The 22,494-nt window shown below is 42.9% G+C and overlaps 1 protein-coding gene across 1 annotated transcript in view; it reads right to left on the bottom strand.

Moving 5' to 3' along the window:
• LOC126253185 (cholinesterase-like) overlaps positions 1 to 22,494 on the bottom strand; it is a 97,295-nt gene that overhangs the window by 20,985 nt on the left and 53,816 nt on the right. The window contains exons 5-7 of the mRNA XM_049954348.1: positions 7,381 to 7,586; positions 3,117 to 3,258; positions 1,262 to 1,443 (exon numbers count right to left, since the gene is read on the bottom strand). Of these exons, the coding sequence (XP_049810305.1) occupies positions 1,262 to 1,443; positions 3,117 to 3,258; positions 7,381 to 7,586 (530 nt within the window). The remainder of the gene's footprint in view (positions 1 to 1,261; positions 1,444 to 3,116; positions 3,259 to 7,380; positions 7,587 to 22,494) is intronic.

Below are 22,494 nucleotides of genomic sequence, written 5' to 3'. Positions count from 1 at the left end.
GGCCTCGGAATACTCTCTGTAAAACCGAGTTCGAATTCCATCTGGACCTTGTCACTTCTTTGTTTTCAAATCTTTCAGCTAATTCTCCACGCCACGAACGCCAGTTTCCACGTCCACCTTACAGGAGTCTGTACGACAGTTAGCCGACAGTATGTTTGTACGATCCTCATACGTGAATGATTTCATCAACGTGAAATTTCAAACTTCAGCTTTCTTTTCACCATCTTTTATTGCCAACGCGGAGTGGTCGATGAGAGTCTGGTCAGAAGCCTTCGACCTGCTTACTGATTTTATGTATTACCAGAACTTTCTCGGGTTGTCGGCAAGGTTTTTCGCTGGTCTATGACGGTGGGAGTTGTATGCTTGGAGCATTGCTCTTCTTACTGACGCGCGAATTTCTGCTAGCTATAGTCTGTCAACATTTATGTGCCCTTTTTTGAAGCGAAAGCGCAACAATCAATGTTTCCTCACTATTTTCCGAATTTGATTATTAAAATACGGAGGGTCCTTTCCGTCCTTAATTCACTTATTTGGCGCATACTTCTCCTGAACAAAATTTACGGTCATTTTAAACTTTGCTTTTAATCTCTCCAGGCCCATCACACTGGAGCTTAATAAAGTCCACTCATTGTCTAAGGAATGCTAACAACTGCTTACCTGTTTTTTCTAGCTTAAACCATCGCCTCGGCATTTTGACGGATTTGTAACCTTAGAAACCATCTTCGACATGATGACATCATCATCACTAATTCCTGTTTTTGTACTGACACTGTAGATATGGTCGTTCGTGCGACAACTGAAGAGAGGGACAATATTAGGTCTTTCCACAATGAAACCATTTATGATGCCTGAATTCATTTCGCCGTTAGCTCTGCAATTCATTTCTATGCTAGTACTATCACACAGTGTACTGTAAAGGATTTTGATTTGTTTTCTGGTTTTACATAAGATGAAAACGTTCTAAGATTATCTGCCACGTTGTTACTTACATTTCACATTCTAATTCGGTGAACTCCTTAAGGTCCGTTTGATTTATTTGAGCTCTTATTTGTTTACAGCGCTCTGAATTTCTATAAATAAATGATGAAACTCCCTTTGCTTACACAAGCTTCTCATCTGATTCAGTCTGACAGGAAACAAGTGTTCATCAACGAGCGGCCTTGCGGCGAGTCCCTCAGGTTGGGTGTCCGAATACTTTTATCTGCGCTGAAAAGGTTACCATCATTACTAAGAAGTAGTTCAGCAATAAGCAGTCACTCACGTAAACCAGAGGGTCTGGATTGTCTACTGAAATGGTGTCGTTGCCGAAGTAGAAGTCTCTCAATTTGTAGGCAGCCTCGGTTTGCTGTTCCACGGTAGGCAGATGGAGTAAGGGACCTATCGCCGCCACGAAGTCTTCGTTCATACTGGCGATCGCTTCCGTATTCCGAATAATTTCGTCTCCTGTGAGAAAATATAAGCAATCACTTAGAACGAAATATTGTGTTCCACTGCACAGATATCAGTTTACGAAACTGTCATGACAAGAAAAATTAATAAATTTCAATATCCATTACCAAATAAAAATGTATGTTATTACACACCATTAATTTACTAAGAACAAGTAAACAACTACGTAAAAAATTTGTAAGACAGCCAATTAATAACGTTTTTTACCTCTGCCTGATTGTACTGAGAAAAAACAAGAAACATATTACTTCCATTCTCAATTAGTAGTCAATTCTTATTAGTAATTTGACCGCAATGGCTGTGATTAGACATTACATAGTTGTGTGATACGGAAAAACAGGTAAGATAATATTCTTATGGAATAGAGATGTTCGGTAATACAACATTTTTGTCCTTCTATTTGTCTGTTCCAACTGGACATGTGTCATATCTTAAATGTATCTGTGTAGAGAACATTTGTGATTCGTGGAGTGGAAATTTGTTATTTATTCAGAAAATTTTGATATTATGGACAAATTAACTGTCGTGAATAATAATAACAACACTGAACAATCAATATCGCTTTAAAGTGCAATAAATATTATAACAAAAAGTCGATAGTGACGATGTGTTTCCAAAAGCCGCATATATCGTTCAGGAGTTATCCGGCCTTGCTCATTCAACAGCCATACTTTTACATTTTGAAAAATATCTTTTGGGTGTACACCAATTCATTATGACAACCCGCTAGTGTGGTTTCACTCTTAACGTAGACAACTTCCCTAAAGGTGGGACTCATAATTGTCCATCAAGAATTAATTATTTCATCTCTCAATGAGCTGTCAGTTCTTTTCAGTACTTCGGCCACAATAGCTGTGAGTAGGTCTTACATAACTTGTTGATGCCCTAAAACAGTGAGATAATATTCGTATGGAATAGAGATGTTCCCTAATATAAAGGGAATGGATTTTGTCCTACCATTTGTCCAATCAAGCTGGGCAAGTGTCATATTTTACATCTGTCTGGAGAACCTTTGTGATTTATGGAGTGGAAATTTGTTATTTATTGTGTGTGTGTGTGTGTGTGTGTGTGTGTGTTGTCTGGGGGAGGAGACCAGACAGAGAGGTCATCGGTCTCAGCGGATTATGGAAGGACGGGGAAGGAAGTCGGCCAGCCCTTTCAAAGGAACCATCCCGGCGTTTGACTATGCGGCTTAGGGAAATCATGAGAAAGCCTAAATCAGGATGGCCGTACGTGGATCCGAACCGTCGTTCTCCCGAATGCGAGTCTAGTGTGTTAACCACTGCGCCACCTCGCTCGGTGAAGTAGATGGACTGCCACCGATTCTTTAGAGTAACTCAACAAATGGTCATAAATGCATTGTATTTCAATCCTAATGTTTCAAATGGCTCTAAGCACTATGGGACTTAACAGCTGAGGTCATCAGTCCCCTAAACTTTACTTAAACCTAACTAACCTAAGGACATCACACACATCCAGCCCGAGGCAGGATTCGAACCTGCGACCGTAGCAGCACCGCGGTTCTGGACTGAAGCGCCTTGAACCGCTCGGCCACAGCGGCCGGCATTTCAATCCTAGTTTTACTTCTAAATCTCTGAGTATTACATATTAAAGCACAAGTATTGTCAACTTAATCAGTTCCGATAAAGAAGGCCCGGAATACGTACCGGATTCTTCAGAAACAGTACCCGCCATGACAGGCACCTTGTTGAAACGGCCGTCGATAAGTCTCTGAATATAGGATTCAGACAGGATAGCACCTTCCACGTCTGGCTCGATGTTTGGTCCCCATAAGAGGCCTATTATTGGCTGAAATCGGAAACGTAATTTGTAGTTCACACATGTAATGTGGCAAAAGACATATGAGAGGTATCGAATCCATGTTTAGCCTCAAGTATTACTTATATTTGTTTACAGTATTACTCCGTCATTTTTATCTTTTAGAAAAAATCTCTAGTAAACACAACTTTAATGAGAGAAGTGTTTCATGAATCCAGCTACATATCAGAATTTTGAGACTTTTCTCCTTTCCTCAAAGAATGGAAAATGAATAAAGTAGTCTTCTGCACGTTGGCTAACGATGAACTAAAATAGCTCATGAATCTCAGAGATGTTGCACGGCTGGCATAAAAACTACGCCCTACATATGAAACTCATATTACAAGCAGAAACGGAACAGTCAGTCATGGCAAATGCTCAAATCAAGGATGGTCTGCGTGGTCTTGGCATACGCAAAATTAAATCTGTAGCTGATTCCATTGTTCCAGCCGATGAATTGAACCGGTGTTTCACCGTACCTGCAATCGCAATTGAAGCGAAGACGGAACAGAGAATTATTGATTACTTAATTGGGGTAAACGACTGATGCTACGAAAAATTATATATAAAGCATACTATTTGCAGTATCACCGTAAATAAAGCCATCATGCTTTTCAGATCAGCAGCAAGCGGACACAATCCCATCGCATTCCAAATGATGAAGCTTATTATTGACCCACTTCTGCCCACTATAACATGTATCTTGAATACTCCTTAATCATAGGTGTTCTCCATGAGGCCTGGAAAGAAGGACTAGATAAGCCACTACCCTAAAGAAAGAACGTTGACACAGCACCTTCTGATTACCGACATGTTTGCATTCTTCCGTAACTGTGCAGGGCCTGAGAATATATATTGCACACCCTCTAATAAACTTCTCAACTACAAAAAACTAACCAGACGAATTCCAAACAGGTTTCCATACACATCACAGCACATCTGCGTTAATAAATGTAACAGATGATCTGAAGCCCGTCATGACGAACAAGAGGTGACTGCATATGCTCCTCAGATTTCAGCAAAACCTTTTCACTCTGTAGACTTCGATATTTTAGTTGCCAAGCCTAAATTTCTCGCCAAGTGCAGTCCAATGGCTTTGCTCATGCCTCACGTCTCACCGTGTCTGGTACCATAAAGTTACAGTGGAGACAGGCTGTATTAGGAGTCCCGGAGGGCTCGCTATTGCTTCACTGATGTGTCAATGATGTGTCGTCAGTTGTGTCCTACTGCAAATGTATGTATGCTGTTGATCTCTAGTGACATCTAACTGCAAAACCAACAAATTTGAAGACTGCTTGTGAAAATTTCAGCACTGGCCCGTGTGCACTACGATAATGGACTCAAAGTATGTGGTTAAAGCTGTAATCCTAAATGGGACAAGTACCAATACCTCTCACTTACCATAGAGTGTAAGAGCAATAAGAGATGTAAATTTAAATTAGCATGTAACTTCAGTGCGTAAACAGGCATCAGCATCTCTCTATGCCCTACACAAATATAAAATGCTCTTCCTTCTTGTACTGAAACAGAAACTTGTAAAAACATTTATACTTTCATTTATTGATTACAGTGATGTTTTTGTGCATGGTCTTTCTCAGGAGAGCTCACTGCGCCTTGAACACGCCGTGAACGCCTCTGTTCGATACATCTGTGTGACGCACTGATCATACTTCAACATCATATGAATAGCTATCTTGGCTGCGAGCAGGGAAATGCAGAGATTGCCGTACGCTCTGTCTCGTCTAATGTCTTATCAACGTACAGTGTCCCTCATATCTTTTCTCAACCATAATATTCATGTCTGAAAAACATGGCAGGAACACCCATTCCCATCAGAGCAAAATCCTTTCTGTCCCACTCTGTCACGCAGCCACTTTGTCCTTTTCAACAGCAGAAAATTAACTCTGGAATGACCTCCCTCAATGTATTATAGAATTCAATAACATCTCCAGTTTCAAAAGACAGTTAATGACATATATGCTGAAACAGGAATAATGACTACCATTGTCTCTGTCGGAACACGTTACCTCTTTAAATTCTTCTTCCAGCCAGGTGTGCCTTATTTCCCAGTATACATAGATGGTGCAGTCTTCTTAAATCTCCGTTCCCCAGAACTAGCTTACTTTGTCTCTAAAGACACTCATTTTATTAGTTTACATTAGACTTATAGCTATTTTTAGGTAACAGTGATATAAAAAGAAGTACTGCATGTGTGAAACCTTGGTCCGACGTACATGGTGCCCGAAGGCCCTAACCAAATCATGTTAAATCCAAACATAAATAATATTAAAAAAGAAACGTATCCTCACTTTGGTTTTGCTTTCACTGCTGCTGGGGAACACATTCGTATCGTCGTTGCATAGCGCAAAAAATATCAAAAGAATGCATTAGTCGACTAATCATGTTAATGAAATCAAAGAAACAGTTTTATCGTAGGGTGTCGGATAATAGGTGCTGTTACCTAAGAAAATTATTCCACACTGAGTTATTGTTGTCTGATGTGTAACAAATAGTTGTCCGTCTTCAGATGCAACAATTAATTATGAAGACGTCAAAAATGTACACTCCAAACAGAAAACAGCGTGTTTCTTTTTATATGACTTAGTTTGTACTCGTTTTAAAGAAAAATGTCACAGATTACGTTTTGGTGACGTTTTAAAGTTTTTGCTCGTGGACTAAGTTGCATACCTTAGATAAACATTCAGTCGAAGAGTTGTAATTCATACTCGCCATTTACTTTTTGTAATAGTTCCCCAAAAACCTCTATATGTATCAAAACATGAAAGCTACAAAAAAGTATATTCACTTTCTAAACATAGATTACAATCGTAAACTGTACCAAATCAATAATCAGCTATGCTTCTTAGCTCATATGCCATTGTGATCCACACACCAAATCATACGCTATGCTCGAGGAACTAACTAATTTACATATCTCAACATCTCGTTGTGGAGCAAAGCACCTACAGAAGTATTCAGTATCAGTCTGAAAATACGTGGCGTGTGTAATATATACTGACTAGCAGAAACTGAACCAAGAGTTTTGCTTTGAGTCTCAGTCTTCTGACAAATTTCGTTAAGCCCGCCATTAATTCGTCTGCTACGCTAACGTCTTCATCTTAGACTAGCGTTTATGCTATACGTCCTGTGTTATTTGTTGGATATATTCCATCCTCTGTTCCACTACAGTTTATACCCTCTACAGCTCTCTCTAGTACCATGGACGTTATTCTCTTATGTCTTAACACGTGTCCTCATTATCCTATCACATCTTGTTGTGAGTATTTTGCGTACGTTCTTCTTTTCGTCGATTCAGCTGAGAACCCCCGCCCATAGCTTATTACTCTACCTATTTAATTTACAACATTCCTCTGTAGCACATCTCAAACGCCTCGGTTCTCATCTGTTCCTGTTTCCGCGCTGTTCGGTGTTCACTACAATGCTGTTCTCATGACATACTTTTTCAGAAATTTCTTGCTCGAATTGAAGCCTATGTTTGACAGTAATAGACTTCTCATAGCCAGGAATGTCCTCTTTGCCCGCGCTAGTCTGCTTTTTATGTCCTCCTTGCTTCTTCCGCCATGAATTATTTTGTTTTCAAGGTAGCAGAATTCTTTAGCTTTGTCTACTTCGTCGTCACCATTTTTGTGACAAGTTTCTAGATATTCTCATATCTGCTACTTCTCATTGCTTCTGTCTCTTTCGGCTTTTTCTCAATCCATAATTTGTACTCGTCAGACTGTTCATTCCACACAACAGCACCAGTAATTCTTCTGCGCTTTCACTGAGAGTAGCATTGCCATCAGTAAATCTTATTCTTTTACCTTGCATTTTAATTCCACTCTTGATCCTTTCTTTTATTTCCGTCACGTCTTCTTCGATGCAGAGTTTGAACCGTAGGATCAAAAGACTGCACCCTGTCTTACACGCTTTCTAATTACAAACCCAAAGCTGTTTCTAGTTAAATCTCAAACCGTATACTCCCCCCCCCCCCCCTTCTCCTAACACTGCTACCTACCGTAGCTAAGATCATGGGACCACGGGCCTGCTCTTGACCAGAAAGACATGCAGTTAAGACACGGTACAGAACAAGAAGGCTGCGCTCCTACGTACCTTTTGTGGCATGATGAGTGAGTCGTCTACCAGCACGAGGTCTTCAGCGCTCACAGACTGTAGGAAGTCGATCAGCTGTTGCGAATCGTCTGTTCCGTAGCCGAGTGCGGCACCCAGTCCGAAAGAATGGTTCCGGGCTTCTGCGATTGTGAGAGGATGTTCGGTGATGACGGTCCCACTCTGAAGGAGGACTTGTGAGAACAGACCTGCGAAACGAAGTATTACATAGTTTAATTTACTGCTGGCGCTTAGAAACGTATGATAGGTATTGTACTCAGGCGTGACTTATTCACCTTGTTTCTGGATAACTCAAGGTAAACATTTAGTGGCGCTGTCTGTAGGACATTATTAAATAATGAGAAAGCAGTTCCAGGTAAATTGAGTAAATAAGGAAGAAATGTAAGAATCTCTCTTTTCACTTAATGTTCAATAACTTCTAAGTGTTATCTAGAATTAGCCGATCTGATACCAAAATTTAATTAGAGAAATGGTGAACCATCAGGATTCTGAAAATGTTTAGACCATAGATTGTATAGCAAGTATTGTACTGTCAATAACATATATTTTTGTGAGTAGTATCGCACAACATGATTCATAACTCTATAACTATACGAGGAAAATATACGCAAGGAAGAAGAAAAATAGAAAATGAATAGAGGGAAGATCAGCTTTTAGGATAGAAAGAAACCCAAACCTCGTGTTTAGTAGAATAATAACAGAAGAAACTGAAACCTAGATTCCTTTAGTTAGTCTAAAATGTGTACGGTATCTAAGAACGGCGGGGCTCAAAGGAAAACAAAGATAAGTGAGTACGAAGATTTCGAAAAAATAAGGCACTTAACTGGAAATTTAAGGTAGGCATCAATCCGTTACATAAAATGATTCGGATTTTCTTTCAGTGTCTATAACACGGCGCCTTGTAAAGAATCTAATAAATGTACTGAGAGATATTTATAATTCACATCGAAATGATCTTCCCATGAAGGTAGCTGTGGATTTGTCCGTGTCAAAATTACATTCTTACAACCAATAGAGGACGAAATAAAATTGTATACTGTAGAAGAAGAAGAGATCATATAAAATAAAGAACTACAATGGTACCTGAATTGAATATGCTTTGCAAAGACATTCTCTATACTATGATGGAATAACTGCACTAAACATTCTTTCAGAATTAAGTACATTACGTTAAGGAATTACGAACACCTTTATTTTGAAATGCAGTGAGTTTCATGGACGACAACGGAGAATATGACGTAAAGCAAAATTCGAACTACTCGGTGTTGTAGCAACAGCTTAAAAGCAGTACTTTAGAGGCAGATAACTAAATGGCTCCGAGCACTATGGTACTTAATATCTATGGTCATCAGTCCCCTAGAACTTAGAACTACTTAAACCTAACTAACCTAAGGACAGCACACAACACCCAGTCATCACGAGGCAGAGAAAATCCCTGAGCCCGCCGGGAATCGAACCCGGGAACCCGGGCGTGGGAAGCGAGAACGCTACCGCGAGGCAGATAACTGCCTGAGTTTGTGTTACTATCTGTATCTCATTTTACATAAATAAAAGTGAGACCCTTTGTTTTCTACAAGATAAATTCTCACAATCTTCGTCCCGTTTCTATTCAGTGGCTTCACAATAATTATAACTTGGAAGAGGCTAAATTATATTTTCTATTGCCAAACGAAATGTGATGGTGGAAAAAGAAAGAAAAGAAAATTCAATCGCCGCTTCCATCTCAACAACTTTTATGCCTCATTAAATTACTTATTATGTTTACTGTTTGTCCACCCTATGAGGCTCCACACACGTGTATGGTTTAATTTTCATTTTCATATGCCATAAACCATTACTTTTTCTTGCACACCTATTGCGGGAGGAATGAAAGAACGTCATTTCACAGTTTCGGAGCTGAAGAAGCGTTATTGCTTTGAGTAATCAGAGATTGTAGAATTAGATTGTGCCATACTCTTCGGGACTCAATTAGTGTTGAAATCGATCGGGACAGTCTGTAAAATTTGTACCAGTAGTAGTAGCAATCATACAGATTCTGGAGAACGAAAACCCTTCACAGATTTTAATCAGGCGTATAAAACCACAAAAAGAAAAAAAGAAAAAGCAGTTCCAGCCATCAAGAAATATGTAACCACATTCCAAATACAGCAATTCTAGTTCTCTTCTTACGTAACTCAAGGCAGATCTACAATACAGCTGTCGCTCAGTATCAGTAATGTATAACATGACATATGAAAGGTTCTCTAGTAAAATGATAGTGAGCCATGGATCCATCGTACATAACATTCCAGTTCGAGGAGGCGCCTTAATGACATCGCTCTCAAACCAAATGATATTACTTCCATAAATTATAGTGCGTTCCTCTGATCTGTGTAAGAAAAACTTCGAGCTGATGGTAAAAAGCTGCACGAAGCAGACATTACAGATGGAGCAGTTCTACACTCTCTCTAAGAGGATGTGCTGGATATAATATTGTACCTTTCGTAACTTGCCCTAACTAATACGACTGTACAGGAAACTTTCTCCAAGAGAGTACCTCTATGGTTGCATTTATAACGTCGAGAAAGCCTTTGACAAACATGAAGGTTCAATATCTCATTAAAGGTTAACAGTCAGTTTTACTACTGCCTTTTTCTGAAGATATATCTTTCATGTATCAAATAAAGGTGAGCCGTGAGATACTAAGCTGTTTCTGCAAGTAATTTCATCGGACAAATTTATTTAGTAGCAAAAATGTATTACGGGCAAACGTAAAATTTTCTCAAAGCCCTCTCGAGCCAGCAGAAAGCCAAGGCAAGTGAGTTCAACGCCCAGTGTCGCAGTCAGACAGGCAGAAAGCCGACATCGTGAACATCAGAGCAAATCTGGAACATATTGTCTCACCCCGCATGATGAGTGACTCGTAACCCAGCAACATGATTTCAGCGAGAAGAAGACATAACGTTGCTCTAGCAGCACGCCAAGAGATACTAAAAGAGTTAACTGCAAAACAACAGAGATTAAAAGAGTCACAAGAACGCCTGAAGCCCATACTTCCGAAATAGACGAGTGGTAAAGACTGGCGACGAGCCGGGGGGAGAGAAGGCCACATACGGTCATCGTCAGGGAGGCATAGCATCATTGCGTCAGACGAGTAGTAATAAATACTCAGGCTCCAGAGTTTTACAATCAATTACGTTGCAGTACACGAGCTACGAGACACAACGTGTGTTGGACTGCTACCCTTCGCCAAGCTGACTTCCGCTTACGAAAGTCAGCTGCGACTTCGCACCTATTAATGAGAAAACATGTAAATTTCTAACAGCTGTTTGCCAAACAGAACTGATGAAGTTTGTCGCACCGTCCAGTTGCCAAAGGGTTCAGGAAACGCGCTAACAGCTGATGCCGCCGCCTACTACCTGTGATCTGTGGTAATGTCATCGACATCCCCTACCTTCCTTGGTGGTAGGGCTGCCCATTGTCCATCTCCACACTGTGCAGAATGGCTGACAGATTACCTGGGCACAGCCTTTCGATGTCCACGAGAGTGCTGTGGAAATACACAGTCACCGACCTGGGCAGCAGCGCCTCCCGTATGGGCTACACCTGCCGACAGCGAGACCTGCCACCCGCCACAAATTGTCTTTATGTGAATGGGCGGCGATATACTCCGAAGACTGCGGAGACAGCATCAGCACGTTATGAAGCAATGCACTGCAATGCCGCTGGCCTGAGAGTCACCAAACTATTGTGGCCATATGTAGTAAGTGTTGCTTCACGCAGTGGAGAATGGCAAAACAAAGGCACGCCAGCGACCGAGGCGATGCAAAATAAGCACGCACAGATAGCCTTGCTGACAGCAGCAGTCTACCAACAGACTGACGCAAGGACGCACACAGACTGATAGCGGAGCGAAGCCTGGAGAGTGCTGAGTAAGGGGAAGTGAGGTCAGCACACTAAGTTACGCTGCAATATACTGCGGGAGTAATAACAAAAAGCTACCACCGAGGGTAAAAAACGTCCTCCTGCCAGATATAAATAGTGGAGCGCAGGCAGCAACTGACAGAAGCCATTAGGAATCAGTTCGGATCTGAGGACGGACATGCTCTGTCAACTGTTCGCCGCCAGATGTCAACTACAGCTCCGGAGGTCGGCCAGAGTTCGGTCGGCAACATGGCTGACTAACTACAGCGAGAACTTCCAGCAGGACCGGCCGCAGCGCAGTCTTGGTCACAGGCGCCGCTGGGGACTGATGCCCGAACTTCACGACAGCCCGGCCCCATGGCGCGTGGTCCGCCCATGACAGGACCTTGTAGACATCGCGACCGACAGCTTCCCAGCCGCCGGTGCACCAGGCGTCAGCAGCTGACCTCATGGCGACGAGCTCGTCTCAACCACAGGGCATCCTGCCTGCAGCGGAGCACTAGTGGCCTGAGGCTCCCGAGGGCGATCAGCGGCGCGCGTTGCGCGCATTGTCACAGAATCTACACAGCAGCAGCCAGGCGGAGGGATCCGCAGGGCTGGGCAGCGACGACGGGGGAGAAATTGTAAGGAAAGATCAATAAATAATTGTAAAACTCCACTTCGTCTCAGTCTTTGGCGCAGCCACTGTGTCTGGTGCTAACAAGTGGTGCAGAAGTCGTAACAAGTGGTGTCAGGCGCACCCACGCCACGACTTGGACTAGCAGTGTGCGGAGCAACCGAGAAACACCGAATAGGGTGAGTCCAGAAACTGCATTCTCTCTATGTTTTCCGTGTAGCTAGACATGTCGAGGGTAACGTTAAGGGATGTGAGAGTGTCATTTGAAAGGCCTAGCAGCCCTGTAGACTTATCGCAGTTTCGTGGGAATGATAGTCACATTAACTTAGTACCATCTAAATGTGTAGTGTATGGATTAACAGGTCACGTCGCTCCTTGCGATAAATTTTTACCAAGCACTTGTGATGTGTGTGGCTTCTATGGTCATGTAACGGGGCAATGTGGTAAGTCTAGATTTCTTGCCATTAGACATGCCTGGAATTAACTTGATGCTGGATAATATAATTTTATTTTTGTGAGGTGAGGTATACCATACGGAAAATGCCAGAGACACGTGCAACCGGGACAAGTGACGCCGTAGTCGCATTGACAGAGCAAGTTAAGAAACTGATTGAAGAAAATAAGGTGCAAAAGCAGCACATGCAGAAGGTGAAGCAACAATTATTGCAAAATACTCAATCAGGTTCGGGAAGCGATAGTGTAGAAAGCAAGGGTACTGTCTTTTCCGGTGTGGCAGATTGTTCAGCGGCTAATTTGATACCTTCCAACTCGGGTAAAACATCAGAGGATGTGAATATTTTCATTGGTGACGTACGTAGTTTGGATAGACTGTGTGGCTGGTCGGATGAAATGTGTTTGCAGATGGCGAGGTTACGGCTAGTAGATGACGCAAAGACTTATGTGGCATTCCAGGAAGGGTTAAAGGATGCTACTATGTTCACAGACCTCCCCCCATGAACCATGGACCTTGCCGTTGGTGGGGAGGCTTGTGTGCCTCAACGATACAGATAGCCGTACCGTAGGTGCAACCACAACGGAGGGGTATCTGTTGAGAGGCCAGACAAACGTGTGGTTCCTGAAGAGGGGCAGCAGCATTATCAGTAGTTGCAGGGGCAACAGTCTGGATGATTGACTGATCTGGCCTTGTAACACTAACCAAAATGGCCTTGCTATTCTGGTACGGCGAACGGCTGAAACCAAGGGGAAACTACAGCCGTAATTTTTCCCGAGAGCATGCAGCTTTACTGTATGATTAAATGATGATGGCGTCCTCTTGGGTAAAATATTCCGGAGGTAAAATAGTCCCCCATTCGGATCTCCGTGAGGGCACTACTCAAGAGGACGTCGTTATCAGGAGAAAGAAAACTGGCGTTCTACGGATCGGAGCGTGGAATGTCAGGTCCCTTAATCGGGCAGGTAGGTCAGAAAATTTAAAGAGGGAAATGGATAGGTTAAAGTTAGATATAGTGGGAATTAGTGAAGTTCGGTGGCAGGAGGAACAAGACTTTTGGTCAGGTGAATACAGGGTTATAAATACAAAAGCAAATAGTGGTAATGCAGGCGTAGGTTTGATAATGAATAAAAAAATAGGAGCGCGGGTAAGCTACTACAAACAGCATAGTGAACGCATTATTGTGGTCAAGAAACACACAAAGACCACTCCTACTACAGTAGTACAAGTTTATATGCCAACTAGCTCTGCAGATGATGAAGAAATTGATGAAATGTATGATGAGATAAAAGAAATTATTCAGGTAGTGAAGGGAGACGAAAATTTAATAGTCATGGGTGATTGGAATTCGTCAGTAGGAAAAGGTAGAGAAGGAAACATAGTAGGTGAATATGGATTGGGGCTAAGAAATGAAAGAGGAGGCCGTCAGGTAGAATTTTGCACAGAGCATAACTTAATCATAGCTAACACTTGGTTCAAGAATCATGAAAGAAGGTTGTATACATGGAAGAACCCTGGAGATACTAAAAGGTATCAGATAGATTATACAATGGTAAGACAGAGATTGAGGAACCAGGTTTTAAATTGTAAGACATTTCCAGGGACAGATGTGGACTCTGAGCACAATTTTTGGTTATGAACTGTAGATTAAAACTGAAGAAACCGCAAAAAGGTGGGAATTTAAGGAGATGGGACCTGGATAAACTGAAAGAACCAGAGGTTGTACAGAGTTTCAGGGAGAGCATAAGGGAACAATTGACTGGAATGGGGGAAAGAAATACAGTAGAAGAAGAATGGGTAGCATTGAGGGATGAAATACTGAAGGCAGCAGAGGATCAAATAGGTAAAAAGACGAGGGCTAGTTGAAATCCTTGGGTAACAGAAGATATATTGAATTTAATTGATGAAAGGAGAAAATATAAAAATGCAGTAAATGAAGAAGGCAAAAGGGAATACAAACGTCTCAAAAATGAGATCGACAGAAAGTGAAAAATGGCTAAGCAGGGATGGCCAGAGGACAAATGTAAGGATGTAGAGGCTTATCTCACTAGGGGTAAAATAGATACTGCTTACAGGAAAATTAAAGAGACCTTTGGAGAAAGGAGAACCACTTGCTTGAATATCAAAAGCGCAGATGGAAACCCAGTTCTAAGCAAAGAAGGGAAAGCAGAAAGGTGGAAGGAGTATATAGACATGGTTTATACAAGGGCGACGTACCTGAGGACAATATTATGGAAATGGAAGAGGATGTAGATGAAGATGAAATGGGAGATACGATACTGCGTAAAGAGTTTGACAGAGCACTGAAAGACCTTAGTCGAAACAAGGCCCCCGGAGTAGACAACATTCCATTGGAACTACCGACGGCCTTGGGAGAGCCAGTCCTGACAAAACTCTACCATCTGGTGAGCAAGATGTGTGAGACAGGCGAAATACCCACAGACTTCAAGAAGAATATAATAATTGCAATCCCAAAGAAAGCAGGTGTTGACAGATGTGAAAATTACCGAACTATCAGTTTAATAAGTCACAGCTGCAAAATACTAACGCGAATTCTTTACAGACGAATGGAAAAACTGATAGAAGCCGACCTCGGGGAAGATCAGTTTGGATTCCGAGAAATGTTGGAACACGTGAGGCAATACCGACCCTACGACTTATCTTAGAAGAAAGATTAAGGAAAGGCAAACCTACGTTTCTAGCATTTGTAGACTTAGAGAAAGCTTTTGACAATGTTGACGGGAAATTCTCTTTCAAATTCTGAAGGTGGCAGGGGTAAAATACAGGGAGCGAAAGGCTATTTACAATTTCTACAGAAAGCAGATGGCATTTATAAGAGTCGAGGGACATGAAAGGGAAGCAGTGGTTGGGAAGGGAGTGAGACAGGGTTGTAGCCTATCCCCGATGTTATTCAATCTGTATATTGAGCAAGCAATAAAGGAAACAAAAGAAAAGTTCGGAGTTGGTATTAAAATCCATGGAGAAGAAATAAAAACTTTGAGGTTCGCCGATGACATTGTAATTCTGTCAGAGACAACAAAGGACTTGGATGAGCAGCTGAACGGAATGGACAGTGTCTTGAAAGGAGGATATAAGATGAACATCAGCAAAAGCAAAACGAGGATAATGGAATGTAGTCGAATTAAGTCAGGTGATGCTGAGGGAATTAGATTAGGAAATGAGACACTTAAAGTAGTAATGGAATTTTGCTATTTGGGGAGCAAAATAACTGACGATGGTCGAAGTAGAGAAGACATAAAATGTAGACTGGCAATGGCAAGGAAAGCGTTTCTGAAGAAGAGAAATTTGTTAACATCGAGTATAGATTTAAATGTCAGGAAGTCATTTCTGAAAGTATTTGTATGGAGTGTAGCCATGTATGGAAGTGAAACGTGGACGATAAATAGTTTAGACAAGAAGAGAATAGCAGCTTTCGAAATGTGGTGCTACAGAAGAATGCTGAAGATTAGATGGGTAGATCACATAACCAATGAGGAGGTATTGAATAGAATTGGAGAGAAGAGGAGCTTGTGGCACAACTTGACTAGAAGAAGGGATCGGTTGGTAGGACATGTTCTGAGACATCGAGGGATCACCAATTTAGTATTGGAGGGCAGCGTGGAGGGTAAGAATCGTAGAGGGAGACCAAGAGATGAATACACTAAGCAGATTCAGAAGGATGTAGGCTGTAGTAGGTACTGGGAGATGAAGAAGCTTTCACAGGATAGAATAGCATGGAGAGCTGCATCAAACCAGTCTCAGGACTGAAGACCACAACAACAACAACAACAACAACAAGTTCACAGAGTTGGCTGAGGGATTATCGCAAAGGTTTAGGAAACAAAACAGTGCCAGATTTTCTAGAGAAAAATTGGGGAGGATGATACAAAAAACGATTGAAACGGTAGAAGAATTTTCAGACAGAACTAGGAGAACGAATGCGAACACGTATGAGTTAACGCAAGATGTGAGTGCAAATGAAGTTCTATTGAAAGAAGCAGAGAATAGAGCTTTAGACGCATTTTTGCGAGGGGTTTCGCCGGATTTTTCACGCCGGATACGGATGGAAAATCCAAGTGACTTAGTAGCAGCATTGCGCGTAGCTACACATTTGCAGGAAGTGGATAGTGCCACTAGAAGTCGCAATGACAAGAAAATTTTTTCGTCTTCCAAAGAGTGTTACCGTTGTGGGAAGCAAGGTCATTTTAAGGGACAATGTCGGGAACCGCAGTGTTTCAATTGTCAGAAAATAGGGCATAATTCACGGCAGTGTAAAGCCAAGAACTGGGTTAATGATACAGCAGGTAAAAAATTGTTAAACGAAAAAGGGAGTTTTCCTGCCGTCGGCAGGCATTCGCATTAAAAAGAGGTACTCAGAGAGTGCACGAAGAGGCGGATTGTAGTTTGATGGTTTGGATAAAAGATAAGTGGCGAAGAGTTTTAGTGGATACTTGAGAGCTTGTATCAGTTGTCAGTGTGGACCCTGTGGGCAAGAAAGGATTGGAAGCTCCGAGATACAGATTGCGCGCAGTAGGTGATAAAAAATTAGATACACTAGGGACAGCACAGCTCAAGTTTAAGATAGGGAACGTGTGGTTCCGGGAGCAAATGGAGGTGTTTTCAACTGTGGGACAGGGATTTTCAGCGATACTTGGGTTGGACTTTCTGATTAAACATCACGCCAAAATTGACCTTTCGCAACACACGCTGTAACTCCATGGTAACTTGTTCTCAATGGGTTCAGCCGTTGCAAATGTTTCAGAGTCGCAGGGTGGACCGGTAGCTAAGGTCATACCAACTAAACTGGGTACAAGTACATTAAAAGTGATTTCGTGTGACAAAGTACGAACAGGTACAGGGAAATTGATCAGGGTACCGATGGATGTCGATGTGCCACAGCAGGGGTTATTCTTGGTAGAGCCACTACCGAGTAATGAGGTTTTAGACGAAGAGCATTGCTTTATTCGTAGGAGTGCATCATGGGTAATGGACATAAACGGGCGGTTTATGGTTCCGGTGAGTTTAGATAACTTCGGTCGGGATGAAGTCGATCTGCCGAAGAGTTTTAGTAATAGCCACAGTAGAGTTAATGGATGAAGAGGACATTGATAGTCCGAGGCGAGACTATGATGTGATGCAAACCGTCAGCACGTGTGCACTTCGTGACAAGGTAAATCATTTGAGAGGAAATGATCGTTCGGGTATGGAAGCATTATTACTGAATTATAAAGCATTGTTTGAAGCACAGGGTACGTTACCTGCTACACCGATAACACAGCATCGTATTCCGACAGGGAATCACGCTCCGGTGCATCGTAAACCATACAGACATTTGAATGAACGGACAGTGGCGGACGTATATCCGATTCCGAATATCACAGAAACGTTAGACAACCTAGGGCAGTGTAAATTTGTCTCCACTATGGATTTGCGAAGCGGTCATCGCCAGATTGAAGTATGTCCGAAGCACAAGCCAAAAACAGCATTTACGACGCATTGCGGTCACTTCGAGTATAATAGAATGCCGTTTGGACTAAAAAACGCTCCAGAAACATTTCAGAGCTTGTTGGATGGAGTCCTTCGCGGGTTGAAACCGAAAAAATGCATGGTGTATCTGGATGACATAGTTTTTTCAGGGGATATAGAGCAGCATGTGGAACGGTTAGAGGAGGTGTTCAAAAGATTAGAGGCAGCACGGCTAACATTAAGTTTGGACAAATGCCATTTTGGGACAGCAGAAGTAAATTATCTCGGGCATTTTATCAGTTAGGATGGGGAACGGACAGATCCTCGTCTCACATCTGCAGTACGAGATTTTCCGGTCGCGCAAACGGTTAAACAACTGCAATCGTATATTGGTCTTGCGAGTTATTATTGAAAATTCGTACAGGGGTTCGCAGAAATAGCGAGGCCACTTACTAAGTTGCTAAGAAAAGGTGTTACCTTCCAGTGGACGCCAGAGTGCGAGAAAGCATTTCAAGAGTTGAAACGGATACTGACATCAAATCCAGTTTTGAAGTTTCCAGACTTTTCGAAGGAGTTTATACTGCAATGTGAGGCGTCTAATCACACTTTTGGGGTTGTACTTGGGCAAGTCTCGTCAACTTAACAAGGCGGAACAAAATTACTCCACGACGGAAAAGGAATTGTTAGCGGTAATACACGGGACTTCGTACTTTCGATGTTATCTGTACGGTAGAAGGTTTAAAGTTGTGACCGATCATTCAGCTCTGAAATAGTTATTAGGTCTGAAAGACCCAGCGAGTAGGCTAGTGAGTTCGATTATGAGGTAAATCACAAGCCAGGTGTGAAACATGCAATGCTGACGCATTGAACAGGAAAGTGGCAGTATTACAAATAACAGGGGTGACTGAAGATGATTGTAACAGGGCACAAGCCGTGGATTGCCAATTGTTCAGAAAGCAACAGTAGTTCCTAGTAGAGGACGGGTTACTTTGCAGGTCGACGAAATGCGGCCAGCGCGTCGTCGTACCAGCAGCGTTAAGATCTGAAGTTTTGCTACAGGCGCATGGCCACTTTCTTTCAGGACATGGCGGGAGAAGAGCTACGGATAGGCGGATAGCGGAGAAGTTTTGGTGGAGGACACGACGTCAAGACGTGGACGAGTACGTCAGGAATTGTGTGCCATGCGCACAGCGTGCAGACTTGAGCCATCAAAAGCCTCAGCTTCAAAGATTACCAGAGGCAGACAGACCTATCCAACAAATCGGAATTGATGTATTAGGCCCATGTTATAGGAGTGCAGGAGGGAATAATTATCTGTTAACAGCGACTGACCACTTTTCTAGGTATTTAGTCATGGTCGCATTACCAGATCACAAAGCAGGTACGGTGGCACAAGTTTTAGTTAATAATTGGTTACTCAGGTATGGGATACCTCAGTCTTTAATCTCGAATCAGGTTACTAATTTCACGTCTGATCTGAAGAAGCAACTGTGTAAGTTACTGAAGGTAAACAAACTACGGACTAGTCCATTACATCCGCAAGCAAACGGACGAACAGAGAGACTGCATCGCACGATCGCTAAGATGTTGAGTCACTATGTAAATAGTCAACACACCGACTTGGGTGTGTACTTGCAATTCGTAACCAGTGCATATAATAGTAAGGTACATACGTCGACAGGATTGTCGCCGTATGAAGTGGTGTACGAGAGGAAGATGCCATCACCTTTTGACGTGTTTCGTCCAAGCCTGGGGGCGGAGGGCGAGCGTGTAAGGCAAGTTACGAAAACCATTAAGGAAGTATGGCAGAGAGCTACACGAGCTTACACGAAAGCATTGGAACGACAAGAACGGATGGGAGGTACAACGAGGAAGTTGCCACAGTACGGAGTAGGCCAACGGGTGCTACTAGCTAATCCGTATGTTCCAAAAGGAAGAACCAAGAACACAAACAAGTTCCAGAGACCGTATCAGGTAGTGGAGACGATGTCACCTGTCAATGTAAAATTACAATTGCCTACCAAGACAACGGTGGTTCACGTTAGTAGAGTTAAGCCGTTCCAGGGGGTAGTGATGGGAGATTTTCCCTTCTCTCTCCATTCTGTAGGTGACGCAGGATGGGGTACAAGTGCATAGTATGGGGTGTAGTCCTCTGTCAACTGACACAAGCTGGCCAGGTACAGGATATGCCATCACGAAGTGGGATGTTGTTCGGGAAACAACCGGATGTGGTCCTCATGAGTCACGAGTGGACGCTTCGGCTGGCAGTCAACATCCTGCAGGCAAGGAACGAGATGCGGCAGCTACAGGAGGTGGTATTGAGTGTGGAAATGGTTGCATCTAAGAACGGAATATTACGGGATGCGCAAGAAGAGTACGAGGCTTTGGATAGGCCACGTAAGGAAATAAGGGAACAACTGCGCCAAGTCGTGAGAATGATTCTAGGGAGGAGAAAGAGAGTAAAGAGGGGTTGGTTGAATGGAGGTGGGAAGTTGCTCAAAACAGTTTTTGGAACAGCGGATAGAGACGATATTGAGAGTTTGAACAATTAACAGTTACTCGCGACAGGGAGGAAAGCATAGGGAAGTTAGTGGATATACACACAACAGAGATACGGGAATTAGGCACAGAGTTGTTGAATGTGACATGCATTGTGCGTGGGATGGCTACAGGGTTACGAGTATATATAGAACAAACACAGAAATTATTGAATACGGATCTGGAACAGGTACAAACGCGATTGGATATAGTGGAAAGGAAGCTGGTAATGGCTAAATTGCTGCGGGAACTGGTTAACAGCATTGGTGATGCACGAGTGAGGATGGATGAATTGCAAGAAGCAGTACATCACGCATTGCACGAGTAGGTGAGGGTGACATTTATATCACCAGAAAAATTCAGTTGGAGTCTGAAGCAGGCAGAGGGAGAGTTTCCAGAGGGTGTAGAGCACGTAGTGCCGATAATTTAAGTGAGTATGTCAATTTTTTATCATATGTCTAGGATTAAGGTAACAACAGACCTAGTAAAGATGTATATAGAGATTAGATTTCCAATAACTAGTGTGGGGAGACAGTATCACTGTTACACAGCGCATCCTTATCCAGTCAGATGGGAGCGCATGGGGAAGGGCGTACAGTTCAGGACACAGGAGGTTTCATTAACTTCTAAGGAGGGGGATACTCATGCTACTATGTCGAGTTTAGAGTGGAGTAGATGTCTAACGGAGTCAGTTTCCATTTGTGCATCACGGGTTGTTTTCACGGGCGAAGGGTCGTGTGAGATAGAAGCAGAAGCTTCTGAGTGTCGGAGAATAATAGCGAAGCCTACGCCACATTTTCAGCAAGTTGGGAGGCATTGGTTGTATTCAGTATTCGCTACAGAGAGGATATCAGCCAAGTGTTATGACAATGGGAATTGGACAGCAACCATGGAAATGGAATTATGGGACAGTGGTTTGCTAATCAACGGGACAAATTGTGAAATATTAGGGGATCGTTTCAGCTTACCAGCGACAGTCACAGGAGTCACCAAGGTTACAGATACTCATGTGACGTTGTACTGGCCTGATGCGTCATTCAGCATCGCTCCAGGAGAAACTTTTACATATATTAACAACACCTTGGATGCTACACTATTGGAAACGATAGATAAACTCTTAGATTCGGAGAAAGGTCAAATTTCAATGCAGAAATTATTAAGACATGTGGAGGAGTACGATACAGGTGGAAACATATCATAGTGACCATTGGTATTTCAACCAGTGCTATTACCGTGTTGATTGTATTTATCGGTGTGGTATATGTCTTATTAAAATGGAGGATTCGGCATGTTAATGCAAGACCACACCATGAGATTCCTGCGGAATGGATTACCAATAGGGCATGAGTCAGGGCAACCAGGATGTATGTAGGGAAGGAGTAGAATATAGGATAGAACTAGAGTTAATGTATAGGGTAAATTCGGGGACGAGTTTAATTTTTAGGAGGAGGCAGTGTTGCGGCCACATGTAGTAAGTGTTGCTACACACAGTGGAGAATGGCAAAACAGAGGCACGCCGGCGACCGAGGTCCTGCGAAATAAGCACGCACAGGTAGCCTTGCTGACAGCAGCAGTATACCAACAGACTGACGCAAGGACGCACACAGACCGAGCGCCGAGCGAAGCCTGGAGAGTGCTGAGTAAGGGAAAGTGAGACCAGCACGTTAAGTTATGCCGCAATATACTGCGGGAGTAATAACGAAAAGTTACCTCCGAAGGTAAAAAACGTCCTCCTGCCGGATATAGCCTGGAGAGTGCTGAGTAAGGGAAAGTGAGACCAGCACGTTAAGTTATGCCGCAATATACTGCAGGAGTAATAACGAAAAGTTACCTCCGAAGGTAAAAAACGTCCTCCTGCCGGATATAAATAGTGCAGCGCAGGCAGCAACAAACAGAATCCATTAGGAAGCAGTTCGGATCTGAGGACGGACGTGGTCCGTGTCCGAATGTTCAATCTTCGTAGGTGACGATTCCGGAAGTCTGTTCCAGCTTGCAGGAGTCATCTGTTCGCCGCCAGATGTCAACTTCAGCTCTGGAGGTCAGCCCGAGTTCGGTCGGCACCATGACTGACTAACTACAGTGAGAACTTCCAGCAGGACCGGCCGCAGAGCGGTCTTGGTCA

This window comes from Schistocerca nitens, chromosome 4 (assembly GCF_023898315.1).
Source record: "Schistocerca nitens isolate TAMUIC-IGC-003100 chromosome 4, iqSchNite1.1, whole genome shotgun sequence".
In the NCBI taxonomy this organism is placed as follows: domain Eukaryota; kingdom Metazoa; phylum Arthropoda; class Insecta; order Orthoptera; family Acrididae; genus Schistocerca; species Schistocerca nitens.
Note: the sequence above shows the minus strand (reverse complement) of the source record. Positions and strands in the feature narration are given on the sequence as shown.